This window comes from Poecilia reticulata, chromosome 18, assembly GCF_904066995.2.
Source record: "Poecilia reticulata chromosome 18, P_reticulata-male-v2, whole genome shotgun sequence".
Taxonomy (NCBI): Eukaryota; Metazoa; Chordata; class Actinopteri; order Cyprinodontiformes; family Poeciliidae; genus Poecilia; species Poecilia reticulata.
Genome location: NC_088847.1, coordinates 2,004,041 through 2,018,092, shown reverse-complemented (window position 1 = coordinate 2,018,092; position 14,052 = coordinate 2,004,041). Strand labels below are relative to the sequence as shown.

General features: G+C 37.6%; 1 protein-coding gene and 1 long non-coding RNA gene across 3 annotated transcripts; both read left to right on the top strand.

Moving 5' to 3' along the window:
* Positions 1-3,736: 3,736 nt before the first annotated feature.
* On the top strand, positions 3,737-7,362 carry LOC145548657 (uncharacterized). Its single transcript, XR_014084666.1, has 2 exons — positions 3,737-5,577; positions 6,626-7,362. It is a non-coding gene; the product is annotated as an uncharacterized LOC145548657 (long non-coding RNA).
* A 2,966-nt stretch (positions 7,363-10,328) lies between these two features.
* LOC103480099 (histone H2A.Z) lies at positions 10,329-11,701 on the top strand. 2 transcript variants are annotated; one of them, XM_081599486.1, is made up of 5 exons: positions 10,329-10,470; positions 10,750-10,827; positions 10,972-11,085; positions 11,140-11,287; positions 11,369-11,701. In XM_081599486.1, the coding sequence occupies exons 1-5, from the start codon at positions 10,468-10,470 to the stop codon at positions 11,428-11,430; spliced, it is 405 nt and encodes a 134-aa protein (XP_081455612.1). In that variant the 5' UTR covers positions 10,329-10,467; the 3' UTR covers positions 11,431-11,701. The 2 variants fall into 2 exon arrangements, with proteins under 2 accessions (XP_081455612.1, XP_008433132.1); XM_008434910.2 differs by having other exon boundaries at positions 10,334-10,470; positions 11,158-11,287.
* The last annotated feature ends 2,351 nt before the right edge of the window (positions 11,702-14,052 follow it).

Genomic DNA, 14,052 nt, shown 5'->3' with positions numbered 1-14,052 from the left:
TCAGAATGTCAAGCGAGAAGAATGTGAGGCAATAAACCCAGTAAATGCCCTGTGATAAATTAGGTTAGAGAAAAATAAAAAGCAGGCATCCCACTCAATACGAGATAAATTTGAAAAAAATAGTGAAATATTACCAACTTGAACTGGCAACTGGCAGTGGTTTGCAACTCTGAGGCCAAAGCACGCCGAAGGAGGGGTCAGAGGACTGAGGTCACATGCCGAGAGGTGGAGAATCCAGGACCACCAGGCAACCAGACAAACGGGAGATCTGCTGAGCTGCAGCTTGACATGTTCAATGGTTTAACTTTTCCATGGAGAACTCTTTAGAGTCCATAGTGTCAAAAACACCCAAAACAGGCCAAGCATCCGTAGAACACAGGGGATGCAATGTCCACTTATTGAACTGAGGTCAGCTCTTGATGACAGCAGTGTTTGTGGGGGAGAAAACTCAGCAAAAGTCACAGAACAAAGGAGGGTTACCACCCAACGTACTTCATCCCCCGTCAGGATGTCTTTGATCCTCTGTGTTCTATTAAGTTTCCACAGAGCTCTCTGCCATCCCTCTCGCTTCACACCCGAAACTTTGTAAAGAGAAGAAAAATAGAATTAAGCAAGACGTTTCACAACCAAATGTAGCAGAAGTAATGAATTAAGCTCACTTACTGTTTAAATCAATACTTATCGTTATAAACCCCCCTGAGATTTTCTTATTTCAAAAAGAAAAACAATTTATAGTTGGAAAACCAATTTTGAAGAATTGTCCCCATAATACTAAAATTTCAACACGTCCAATTAGGTACCCATGTATCATATAAAACAACAATTAATTCAGTCAGTACATTAGTGTGTTAGTAATAAAACACCATAGTGGATGAGACAGTCTTTCAATCACTAAATTTTCAGGCTTAAGCCAAGGCTCAAGTTTTGTTGTTCCTATTGCATTGTATCAATTCTACCGTACAAGCAGATGATTCCACTTAAATTCAGATTGTGATACCAAAATCTGTAATCATTATCAACTTAAAATTGTCCGTATAGTCGTAGTGAAAGTTAATTTATGAAAGAAAACATTTAGTGTATCTAAAGAGTCTAAAATAAGAAAAAATATCACAGCTACTCACTAAAATGACGTCATCGCTTCGTGAAAACCCATGAAAGGCTCCTGACCTCCATTCACTCTCAATCACACGCAAGCCGACTCTTTCACACTTTATTGTCAGAAAATGCAGAATGTAATCCCAAAAACAGTGGGCAAACATATTGAGATGTCAAATGTCCCACAGCAACTGAAAAATTCTCATGTTCATCTGTAATTTGTTCGTCACACTCCAACATGTGAAATAAAGATATTTTGTTAAACATAAAGTTAGAACTTCCCAATTTGTCCTGATTCCATCTTCCAAACATATATTTCTCCAGATTTGAAACCAAAATCCATCCTGTTCAAAGTTTTAAACACAATTTTTATAACACCATGCCTGAAAGAAACATAATTATCTGAAATCAAATTAACATACGTCCACAAAATGCATCATCATGTGTGGAGAATCACCTAATAGAAAAATGTATGCATTAGTCAACATTTCCTAATTTATCTGTAGGAAAAGCAGGAAAGAAACACAATTAAAGTTATAGATGATTAGAAGAGGTACTCGCCCCCTATTCTCCTCCTGCGAAGTGAAAAAGAAAATATGCATACAGAAAGGAAAAAATGTTATCACACAGTGGCGAAGAATGGCACACAGAACATGAAACTGACGCAGCGCATGGTAGCAAAGAAACAGCAGCTTCAAAAAGCATGACCAAGACGGGACACACAAAAGAAGCTGCGCACACAAAGAAACACACAGGCGTCAACACACACAGAACGGCTGACATGACGCACAATGACACAAAAACAGCAAACTCATTCAGCACACAAACACACAGAGACAGAGCCATCCAAACTTAAAACATCAGATTCCACAGCATCAAGCAAAAACATACAGAAACATAAAAAACACACAAACACATCAACAAATGACGTTTGTAATTGAGCTACTAGATAAAGAGAAAAAGCGAAAGATAAAAAAGGAAAAAGAAACTCCAGGCGCCAGATCAAAACAATTCATAATGCAATTCAATCCATAATTGAACATCATATCAATCTGCTTCATAATAACCATATACCTCAAAAAACCAAATCTCCAAATATTAACAACAAACATTTAATCAAAGCTCAAAATGTTGATCAGAAACTTTTAATACAACCTAAATGTTTACCCAAAACACTTAAAAATCATATTGGCACCTGATGCTCGATCAAGGCGCGGGGCAACAAATGCCCGAACTACTAAAACGTGATTCGCATGTACCAAAAACCACCAACATCTCCCAACTCCAAACTCTGTTCTGCAAATATATCCTGCTGGAAAGGCGCAGAAACAGCACTCCTAAATCCAAAATCTCTTTTCTTAAATCAGCAAAATCAAAACCTCAAAATTTATTTTCTTAAATCAGCAAAATCAAAACTTCAAAATTTCTTTTCTTAAATCAGCAAAATAGAAAACCATTTAAAATACAATAGAGCCGGCGCGTCAGATGGCTGTGCCGCGGACTGACGTAAAGCTCGATGTCACTCAATGAGGCCAGAATTGCCACGGAATGGAATCAAAAATGACAGCCGACGAGCCCCCAAATGTTAAGAGAATAAAATCATTGACTTCTGGCTTTTAATACCACCTAAATGTTTACCCAAAACACTTAAAAGTCATATTGGCACCTTGTGCTCCCAGATTCAATGATTCCATGAGTGGAAACAAAAGCCACACAGAGATGACAGCGTCACAATAATCAGCATTTATTCAAGACAGAATGCATACTACCACCAGAAAAGCACATCACAAAGCATCAGAAACCTCAGAGCACAAACAACACATGAATTTACCTGAGAAAAGGAAAAAGACAAAAGATGGAAACGACAAACAGACAGCAAAGACGTCTTTGGAGAATTGCAAGCGCAAATCTGATTTCTTACTCTGTGTGGAAAGTTTTATCTCCTTTTCTTTAATTTATTCAAATAAGGCGTATCTTTGCTCATCCAACCAGAACCTGTCTCTGACCCTTTTTAAAGTTAGAAACTCCCTGCAATTTGTTCATAAGATCAAACATCAGTTTCTCCATTGTCTGAATAAGGTGGAAGCAGACTCTCCGAACTTCTGCTGGTTTATGGCTTTCACAGATCAGTGTGAAAAGCTGGAACTTCCTACTGATTGTTTCCCAGACAGACAAAGGGCAGATCAGAGATCTTGGCAAACAATCTGCTTTAACTACAGGTAAAATAAAGGTCAATAGGCCAGAATAAGTTATAAATTTTAAAACTATAATTAGGCTATTTCAATCAAGTCATGTTAAATTTTAAAACTAGTTTATTTTAAATATATTTTTCTTAACACCATCTTCTACAAACTGAGTGTTTACTGTGACTATCTGTTTGCTCTCTTTCACCCAATAGCAGTGCCAGTTTATATCCGGGGTCGGGTCGCGGGGGCAGCAGCTTCAAAAGGGAGGCCCAGACTTCCCTCTCCCCAGCCACTTCTTCCAGCTCCTCCAGGGGAATCCCAAGGCGTTCCCAGGCCAGTCGAGAGACGTAATCCCTCCAGCGTGTCCTGGGTCTTCCCCGAGGCCTCCTCCCGGTGGGACGTGCCCGGAACACCTCACCAGGGAGGCGTCCAGGAGGCATCCTTACCAGATGCCCGAGCCACCTCAACTGGCTCCTCTCGACGTGGAGGAGCAGCGGCTCTACTCTGAGTCCCTCCCGGATGACCGAGCTTCTCACCCTATCTCTAAGGGAGAGCCCAGCCACTCTGCGGAGGAGTTAACATAGTTAACATTTTTAACTGAATAAACATATAATAATGACCTTTACATATAATATTAAACATTTCCACATATCATCTCCAATATCCACCGGACTCACAGTTGCGCAATATGTCAGCTATTTGGGATTCCCCTCTGTTCTTACGCCACCGCGCTTTCTGATTGGCTACCTGTCACATTCAGCAGGTTGTATTCTCGTTCCCAGTCAGGAAAAAACCCACAGGCTGCGATAAAAAGGCCAAGACAACCCAAATTGGGTATATTCAGGATTTAGCGGGAACATCAACATGCAGAAGCCTTATCTGACGGTTCACGCCCCTTCCGCTCCCCCCTCCCGGGCCGCAGCAAAATTTCCAAGTCTTGACCGGTCCGCGGTAATAAAAAGGTTGGGGACCACTGGTATGGAGAGCCATTTCAGCCAAAATTAAATAAATAAATAAATGGGTGAAATAAATAAAAAATGAGTAAAATAAATCAAAAAATGAAGAAAATGAGTGAAATAAATAAATAATTTGTTAAATAAATAATTTAGCTTTTTCATTAACCCATTTTTTCATTTATTTATTTTTCATATTATCAATTTCCCTTTTTTCATTAATCTATTTTTCATTTACCCACTTTTCATTAATCTATTTTTCATTTAACCATTTTTTAATTTAGCTTTTTCATTAACCCCATTTTTCATTTCTTTATTTTTCACATTATCAATTTCCCAATTTCTCTTTTTCATTTATCTATTTTTTATTTATCCCTTTATCCATTTACCCATTTTTCATTAATTTATTTTTCAATTAACCACTTTTCAATTTCCCTTTTTATTAACCCAATTTTTTCATTTATTTATTTTTCCGATTATCAATTTCTCTATTTCTCTTTTTCATTAATCTATTTTTCATTAATCTATTTTTCATTTGTCCATTTTTTCATTTATCCCTTTATCTATTTACCCATTTTTCATTAATCTATTTTTTAATTTAAACATTTTTTGATTTCCTTTTTCCATTAACCCGATTTTCTATTTCCCAGTTTCATTAATCAATTTCTCATATATCCCTTTTTTATTTACCCAATTTTCTTTTATCTATTTTTCATTCAACATTTGTTTGAAAAATCTTTACTTTTCCCATTTTCCAATTCCCCTTATTTATTTAGTATTTCCTTATTTTCTTATTTATCACATTCTATTTCCCCGCAAAACTTAGGGAAAAATAAATGCAAATGAGGAGAGGCACGTCATCAGGCTACAACTTCCCCAATTGGTTGGTTAGCGTCACACCCATACTTTGCTTCAAGAAAGATGGCGACCTACTAACGGGTTATCAATAAGCTGAAGCTCATTAACTTCATTAGAAAATAGTGTTATTACTCCTGACTTTAGTTCTCGTGTGGCCGCTCAGACAGAACGTGTTTCAGTTGGCGGCTCTCATGGACTCAGAGCTTCACCGTCGGGAGTTTTTATAGTTTGAACGAAGCGGCCGCTGAAGTTGGCTTACGATTGAAGGTTCGGGACACCTTCGTAGCTACCAGCTGTGATCCAACTATAAGGAGCAACTTTACTGTACATCGTAAGTGAACTGCAATATCCAGAGGCAGCTCTACGGACCATCGGGCTGAAAGAATGAGAGTGGAGAGCCTTGGGAGATCTGCATCGGAGGCCATCTTTCAGACATGCACCGCTGCTGTCCGTCCAGGATCCTCCGGTTGCCCAGACGTTGCACGGTAAGCTACTAATGCTGATGTTTGTTTTCCAACTACAGTCATATTTAATCAATAGGGCTCAATTACGGTCGCGGGAGTTTTTGAGTTGATCTCGGCAGTAGGTGACAAGCTGAACGTCTCCAGGATGTTGAGACCAGCACGTCCTCTGATCCAATACATCTTATTAAGGATAAAATCAACAAAACGTGTTCAAATTAATGGCCCAACAGGTGATTAAAGACAGTAAAAAGGTAGGAGTGGTTTCGAGTCGATCGCCTTGTTTTACCTTTGTAAACAGACAACCTGAATACAGTGACATTTAGTGAGGGTACAGAATGGAGAATGGATAAAAGCTGAACTCCTGCTACAATCTTTGCCTCTCTTGGTTACATCCCTGAGGTGTGCCAAGTGTGGCCCACATGCATATAAAGTAAATATGACTATTAATTTAAGTATTTCTTTGTATGTATAACTTGACCACCTTAGTTTGCCTGTTTTTGGTCAACGTGTGCCTCAACATGTGGTTACTGTTCCTTAGAGGTGGACAGAGGACCCACAATTTATCCTCCAGGAATAACAGCAGCACTTCAACATGTTTTTACTCAAAGTAAATCGTAGCTGAATAAGAAATTAAACAAGAGTAAAGAAGCATTTGGTAAAAAGTTGATCAGTACTGAGTAACTGATCAAGTTATCAATTATTTCATATCTAAAAAAAATACACAATTAGAAGGCCCAAAATATTAAGTTCAGTGGAAATTTTGGTATTTTAAAGACAAAATGAAAAATTAGTTTAAATAATAGTGATGCTTCATAATAAAATGACTTGAGTAAAAGTAAAAAGTTCAGCATAGTAAGAGTATTCCTAAAAGTTCATTTGAGTTTCAAAAAGTTACTCAACTATATTTAAGTAAATGTAATTAGTCACTCCTAAACTCTGCCCTTCTGAGGGAACAGGAGAAGGAACTGTTAAGGAAATAAATTAATCTTATTTTGATACTAAACATTGTTTCAATTAACAAATGAATCATAAATAACACCCAGAACATATTCTGTTATGTTTATTCAAGGGTGAAGGAACAGAATGACTGGAGATCCTGGCTGAGAGGCACCAGGGCTGACAGTGAGGAGAACCGTCTGCACTGTGAGCAGCACCAGAACTCCTGATGGGTCTCCTTCAGGAAGAAGCAGAGAGACGGCCGACCTCCACAGAGAAGAGTTCACCCAAACATTAGAGGAAAAATGAATGCTGGTGCTCAAACAGAGCAGCCTCTTTTCTTAAACCCAACACACACAGGGTGTTGTGGCCCTGATTAAAAACCTGCTAACTTCAATTTAACTGAAACACAGAACATCCAGAAATGTGATGAACTTCAGCTATAGAGTGGAAATGACAGTGAGATGAAAACATGTGTCTATATCACTCTGTTATACAGGACATTAACATTTTAAAGTGTTTGTTCCAGAGCCCCTGATACAAACGATAGCATTAGCTCATCCATCAGACATTTACTGAGGCCTGAAACATGCAGGGCAGACGACCTGAGGACTGACTGGTTAAACTATTTCATTGATACTTCAGATTGCAAATTTCCAATTGAAGGCGTCCGTAAATGAACACAATCATTATTCAATAAATCAAGCTGTGTAAAATAACTGCTAGGGTTGCTATTAAGAACCCAATATGTCATGTTTGTTCATTTCTACGTTGTCGTGCATACAAGGTACTCCACTCACTGTTTAGCTTCATGTTGAAGAATCTTCAGTGTAATGAAACCAAAAAATAAAACAGGTCCAAAACTTTCAATCTGTATTCTATTTTTGTAGCTTTGTTCTATTAAGATCACTTCCTTTATTTTAAGCCACAAACAAACGATCATTTTATTGTCTCTGGGACGTGAAAACATGAGATTTGATTAAATTAGAACTTCACATATTAGAAGGAACACAGATTTCATAATAATCAGTTTGTTTATTCAAAACAGTAAAATACAGACAGTTCATGCATATCAATGGTATAAGAACAGCCAATTTTTTTTAAATGAATGTGTCACCAGTGCATTTGGCCGGGTGTTCCTGCTCCAGAAAGCTGAAGGTCTCTGGTCATCCTGAAGCTGTGAGCCCACTGGGAGTCTGAAGGGAAACACTGAGACCAGAGGCCTGCAGGATGGTCTGCATCTGAAAACATACATGATGGAAACATTAATGAATGTACTGCGCCAAAAAGCTGATGGTACCAGTTATGGTAGATCTGAACTTTGGTTTGATGACCCAAATATGAGAAGCTTCAGACTGACAGGATTTAGGTTAAAGCCACATCTTGTGAAGTTGGGATATTTTTCCTCCAACAGGATCCAGAGGAATAGCAACAAACCAGAAGTTGGACTAGAATTTATTTCAATGTCATTTGTGAATGTCAGCTTCTCATTTTCAACAGTGCATATGCATGTGGGCCACACTTGGCACACCTCAGGGATGTAACCAAGAGAGGCAAAGATTGTAGCAGGAGTTCAGCTTTTATCCATTCTCCATTCTGTACCCTCACTAAATGTCACTGTATTCCGGTTGTCTGTTTACAAAGGTAAAACAAGGCGATCGACTCGAAACCACTCCTACCTTTTTACTGTCTTTAATCAACCTGTTGGGCCATTAATTTGAACACGTTTTGTTGATTTTATCCTTAATAAGATGTATTGGATCAGAGGACGTGCTGGTCTCAACATCCTGGAGACGTTCAGCTTGTCACCTACTGCCGAGATCAACTCAAAAACTCCCGCGACCGTAATTGAGCCCTATTGATTAAATATGACTGTAGTTGGAAAACAAACATCAGCATTAGTAGCTTACCGTGCAACGTCTGGGCAACCGGAGGATCCTGGACGGACAGCAGCGGTGCATGTCTGAAAGATGGCCTCCGATGCAGATCTCCAAGGCTCTCCACTCTCATTCTTTCAGCCCGATGGTCCGTAGAGCTGCCTCTGGATATTGCAGTTCACTTACGATGTACAGTAAAGTTGCTCCTTATAGTTGGATCACAGCTGGTAGCTACGAAGGTGTCCCGAACCTTCACTCGTAAGCCAACTTCAGCGGCCGCTTCGTTCAAACTATAAAAACTCCCGACGGTGAAGCTCTGAGTCCATGAGAGCCGCCAACTGAAACACGTTCTGTCTGAGCGGCCACACGAGAACTAAAGTCAGGAGTAATAACACTATTTTCTAATGAAGTTAATGAGCTTCAGCTTATTGATAACCCGTTAGTAGGTCGCCATCTTTCTTGAAGCAAAGTATGGGTGTGACGCTAACCAACCAATTGGGGAAGTTGTAGCCTGATGACGTGCCTCTCCTCATTTGCATTTATTTTTTCCCTAAGTTTTGGCGGGAAATAGAATGTGATAAATAAGAAAATAAGGAAATACTAAATAAATAAGGGGAATTGGAAAATGGGAAAAGTAAAGATTTTTCAAACAAATGTTGAATGAAAAATAGATAAAAGAAAATTGGGTAAATAAAAAAGGGATATATGAGAAATTGATTAATGAAACTGGGAAATAGAAAATCGGGTTAATGGAAAAAGGAAATCAAAAAATGTTTAAATTAAAAAATAGATTAATGAAAAATGGGTAAATAGATAAAGGGATAAATGAAAAAATGGACAAATGAAAAATAGATTAATGAAAAATAGATTAATGAAAAAGAGAAATAGAGAAATTGATAATCGGAAAAATAAATAAATGAAAAAATTGGGTTAATAAAAAAGGGAAATTGAAAAGTGGTTAATTGAAAAATAAATTAATGAAAAATGGGTAAATGGATAAAGGGATAAATAAAAAATAGATAAATGAAAAAGAGAAATTGGGAAATTGATAATGTGAAAAATAAAGAAATGAAAAATGGGGTTAATGAAAAAGCTAAATTAAAAAATGGTTAAATGAAAAATAGATTAATGAAAAGTGGGTAAATGAAAAATAGATTAATGAAAAAAGGGAAATTGATAATATGAAAAATAAATAAATGAAAAAATGGGTTAATGAAAAAGCTAAATTATTTATTTAACAAATTATTTATTTATTTCACTCATTTTCTTCATTTTTTGATTTATTTTACTCATTTTTTATTTATTTCACCCATTTATTTATTTATTTAATTTTGGCTGAAATGGCTCTCCATACACTGGTCTACAGTTCACCTTGATAAAAACAAATAAATACCAACACTGACCTCATGCGGTCATAAGTATGAAGTACATCCTCATAATAATGTGAAAAAGAAAAGCTGACTTTGGAATGAATGCTAATCGGTTCTCCAAAGATAGCAAAATAATCCAAAACATTTAGAAATTTTAAGATTATATTCTGTTATGTATTGGAAAAATCAGATGCATCATTAAGCGTTAAATAATAATCATACATTCGGTTATTTATGCTAAAAAATAACATAAAAATCTCACAAACTGAGACATACTGAATTTATTTTTTACACAGATTTTAAAAACGTAACAGCGGCTCAAAGAGGAGAAAAAACACATTTATGAACATGTTTTGTAAAACATATTTTGTATGTTATGTATAAGTTGAGACAAGTTGTTCTTCAAGACGTTTTCCAATATTTTTAAACATTACATCAAAAAATATTCTCTGATATTTTATGTTGAGAAGCAGAAGAGAAGAGCCTTCAAACAAAAGTACTACATTACCCATAAGAAACATTCACAGACCTTTACCACGAACGTGTTGTTGATTGGCTGAATACATGTGATATGTGATTGGCTAGTGGAAGAAGCCCGGATAAAGTGAGTATATAAATGAGGAACGGTTGGCGAGCGGGTCAAGTTGTTTCAGAAGTGGCTAAAGACGATAGCAAGGAAATCTGTATTTTGTACTGCGGTGTAAGGTCTTATCTGAGAAAAATATAAAATGGTATGTATTGCTGATGGTATTCGGTAATATGTCCGCGACAACATAATATATTTTTGTTTTTAAAGAAGCTATATTTTAAGGATGTTTTCTTAATTTTTTTGTCATTAGCATGTAGCCTTTAGCTGCTCCTAGCTTAGCGTGCTAACCGATAGCTTTGAAAAAGCAGCGGGTATCTAAAAGATAAAAGCGTTTGTTAACTCGCTTTTTTTTATTTGAACTGTGCTTGGCGGTGCTGATCCACTGAGCTGTTGCAAACTGTGGCCGCTCTCTGTTCCCCAGGCTGGCGGTAAGGCTGGGAAGGACTCCGGAAAGACCAAGACAAAGGCTATTTCGCGCTCACAGAGAGCAGGACTGCAGGTCTGAACACATTCATTCATTGCCACAGCTTTTCCTCTATTCACATCGCAAAGGCTGCTCCATCGGCGGCCGTCCCATCCGCTGGCCAGCGAACCGTATTGTTTCTCAGATTTTTAACAGTTGTTTCCTTCGTTCTCCACGCAGTTCCCAGTGGGTCGTATCCACAGACACCTGAAGTCCAGAACCACTAGCCATGGCAGAGTGGGAGCCACAGCAGCCGTGTACAGCGCAGCTATTCTTGAATACCTCACTGCTGAGGTATGGTTAAACGATTTAAAATTTGTTTAGAGTCGTTCTTTGTGTCCATTTCAGCTTCCCAACTCTGTCCAGGTATTGGAGTTGGCAGGAAATGCATCAAAGGACCTTAAAGTGAAGCGAATCACTCCACGCCACTTGCAGCTTGCCATCAGAGGAGATGAGGAGCTTGATTCTCTTATCAAGGCCACAATTGCTGGTGGAGGTAAAGATGCTTTTTATACACCTTGGTATTGGACCATTTTTAAACTGTTGTCTAATGTTTTTTTTTTTTTTTTTTGGCCAGGTGTGATCCCACACATCCACAAGTCTCTAATTGGAAAGAAGGGCCAGCAGAAGACTGTATAACCTGAGGTGCTTGGATGGTGTGCTGTCTCAGGATTGAAGTCTGCATCTGACGTGGTTAAATGTCTTGGATCCAAACATGTTTAGAAATTTTTATGGTTAATCTTGCATTTATTCACCTGGGTTTTTATTACCTTTTTTCCGTCTCAAGTGGCTTCAAAGAAGCTTTCTTTCCCTTGTTTTCCTGGTGCTGCAGTTTGTTATCCATGCTGTGTGGCATTCCCATGTTTAAAGTGGTGTTTTAATAAAGCCCTTGTTGGGCATTTGTTCTGTTTTTCCTTTTGTTTGCCTTGAGGGTTATTTTTTTTTTCCAAAAATACTTGCCATTAAAGTTTGGAACAGGAATGCTCCCTTAATCCAGAGTTCCTCCTGGGACAGTCTGAGCAAAATAAGCAAATGATTTTGTGGTTCAATATGGAAGCTGTGCATATGGAATAAAGCAGGCTGATGTAAATCAATAAAACCTCTGTACATTTGAAAATGGTGGACAGTTGGTTAAAATTTGTGTACATGTTTGAACACAATGGGGAGAAATGTATTTTACAGTCCAAGAACTGGCCTTAATTGCGGCTTGTAATAAGCTGCAATTAAGGTCCATTAATTGGCCCATAACTCCCCTGGATTTAACTTAAATATTTCAGTTAATACAAACCAATGTGAAGTTGGAAGCAGTATTTGTAAATGAGACATGGAGTACAGCAAACTTGAATAGTTTCCAATAGTCTCTACCAGGGATCCTAATCCTACCTGAATTATATGCAGTCAAGTTCTAATTCTGGTATGTCGATGTAGAGCCTAATCAAAAAGTTACAGGACACCAACCTTCATGGAGCTGAACCCTGGGCTACATCATGAAACCCAAATTTTAATTCAAAACCATAAATTCAAGAGGACTGTTTTTACTCGTCCAAAAGTATATGGTTCAAAAGCTAAATACTGAATACTTATTTGTGAAAAAGTAATACAAAATAAGTAAAATTACAAAATGAAATAGGGCAGGAGAAAATTTCCAAAAATCAGTTTTCCACAAAACCTTTGAAACTACTCAAGAGTAGTCAGTGCATGTATTGCACTGCTTTGGCATGTGCAATACATGCACAGAGCAATGAGGTGCATGTATCGACAATGAGGTAAGTCATTAACATTCAGGTAACAATGACTGTTGCCTGAATGTTTGTTCACTTGGTCTCCAAAAAGCACAAAAGATTTGGTAGACAACGGAACCATGAAACTGCACTGAAGTTAGTTTTGAAATCATCTTACAAGAAAATTAAATGTTTCTGGTTCTAGTCTATCCTGTATCCCCATGGAGAAGCAGCATTCAGCTTCTATGCACCTCAAATCTGGAACAGATTTTAAGAAAACTTCAAAATAACCAAAAATAATAAATTTCTTTAAACCAAGGCTATAACCCCACCTGCTTAGTAGTCAATAGAACATTGATTAAAAAATTTGACATGTATTTGCTTGATGATTTTGATGATGGCCTTTGACAAAATGTGATTGGCTGTTTCACATTTGATTGTGTTATGCATTTATCATATAAAGCACTTTGAACTGCCTTGTTGCTGTAATGTGCTTTGCAAATAAAGTTTGAATTAAAGTGCTTTGAGATGACCTCTGTAAGTAAACTGAATTCAACTAGGTTTTGAAACTCCAAATTTGGAATATCTTGCCAAGAAAAATGGAAAAGTATGGCTCAACCACAAACCTAACAGATATATCTGATGACCCAAGTTAACAGACTACTGAAGGACAGTGTTAAACAGAGGCCTGTGGTACTTATGGCCTGTTGTATTTCTATTGACAGATTCTCCACAGCTCTGGTGCAGGGCTGGCCCAAGGCATGAGCAAACTAAGCAGCCGCTTAGGACCCCAAGGCCACTTAGGGCCTCATGTGGAGGGTTGGGCTCTGGTGGGAGAAATGGTCAACAGATAATATTAGTCATATGGACCACAAATCTGCCCTGCATTACTGGAAGAGAAATTAATCTCTTTCTGAAGGTTTATACAAGTTATGTATTTTGATATAAACAAGCAATCAAGACAGACTAAATCTGAAGATTTTAGCCAGTATGTGGAAAAGTAGCACCCTGAAATCACCATGTAAGAGGTGGTAGCAGCATTATAATTTTTATTAGCAGAGGCAAGGAAAGTTGTTTGAAAATTTGAGAAATTTAAAATCTGTGCAATCCTTGAAGAAATCATGCCTAAGGCTGAAAAGATCGAAAACTGTGTGTTCAAATGGCCCAATCAAAGTTCAGACCTAAGTTCACAAATGCTCGTCACCAAATCTGCCTGAGTTTGAGTTATTTTCCACAGAAAATAAAAAAAAAATTGGTCTGCAGATTTGTATCAAGCAGATTGCTGAAGTTTGCCAAAAGGTGGCACTGTAATATCACAGGCATTCTGCACACGAGGCTTTTTTGATTCACATGTAGCTCTACAACTGTTAATATCAGGAACAAAGTATTACAGATAAAACCAGCCTCACTGCAGAGAACCAACAATTATTTTAATATTTACATTTTAATTACACGATAAATCTGCAGTGTTTTCATTGCAGTCAGATAATTTTCTCTCAGAGTTTCAGTATTTTCAGATTCCAAATAAACTGACACTGTA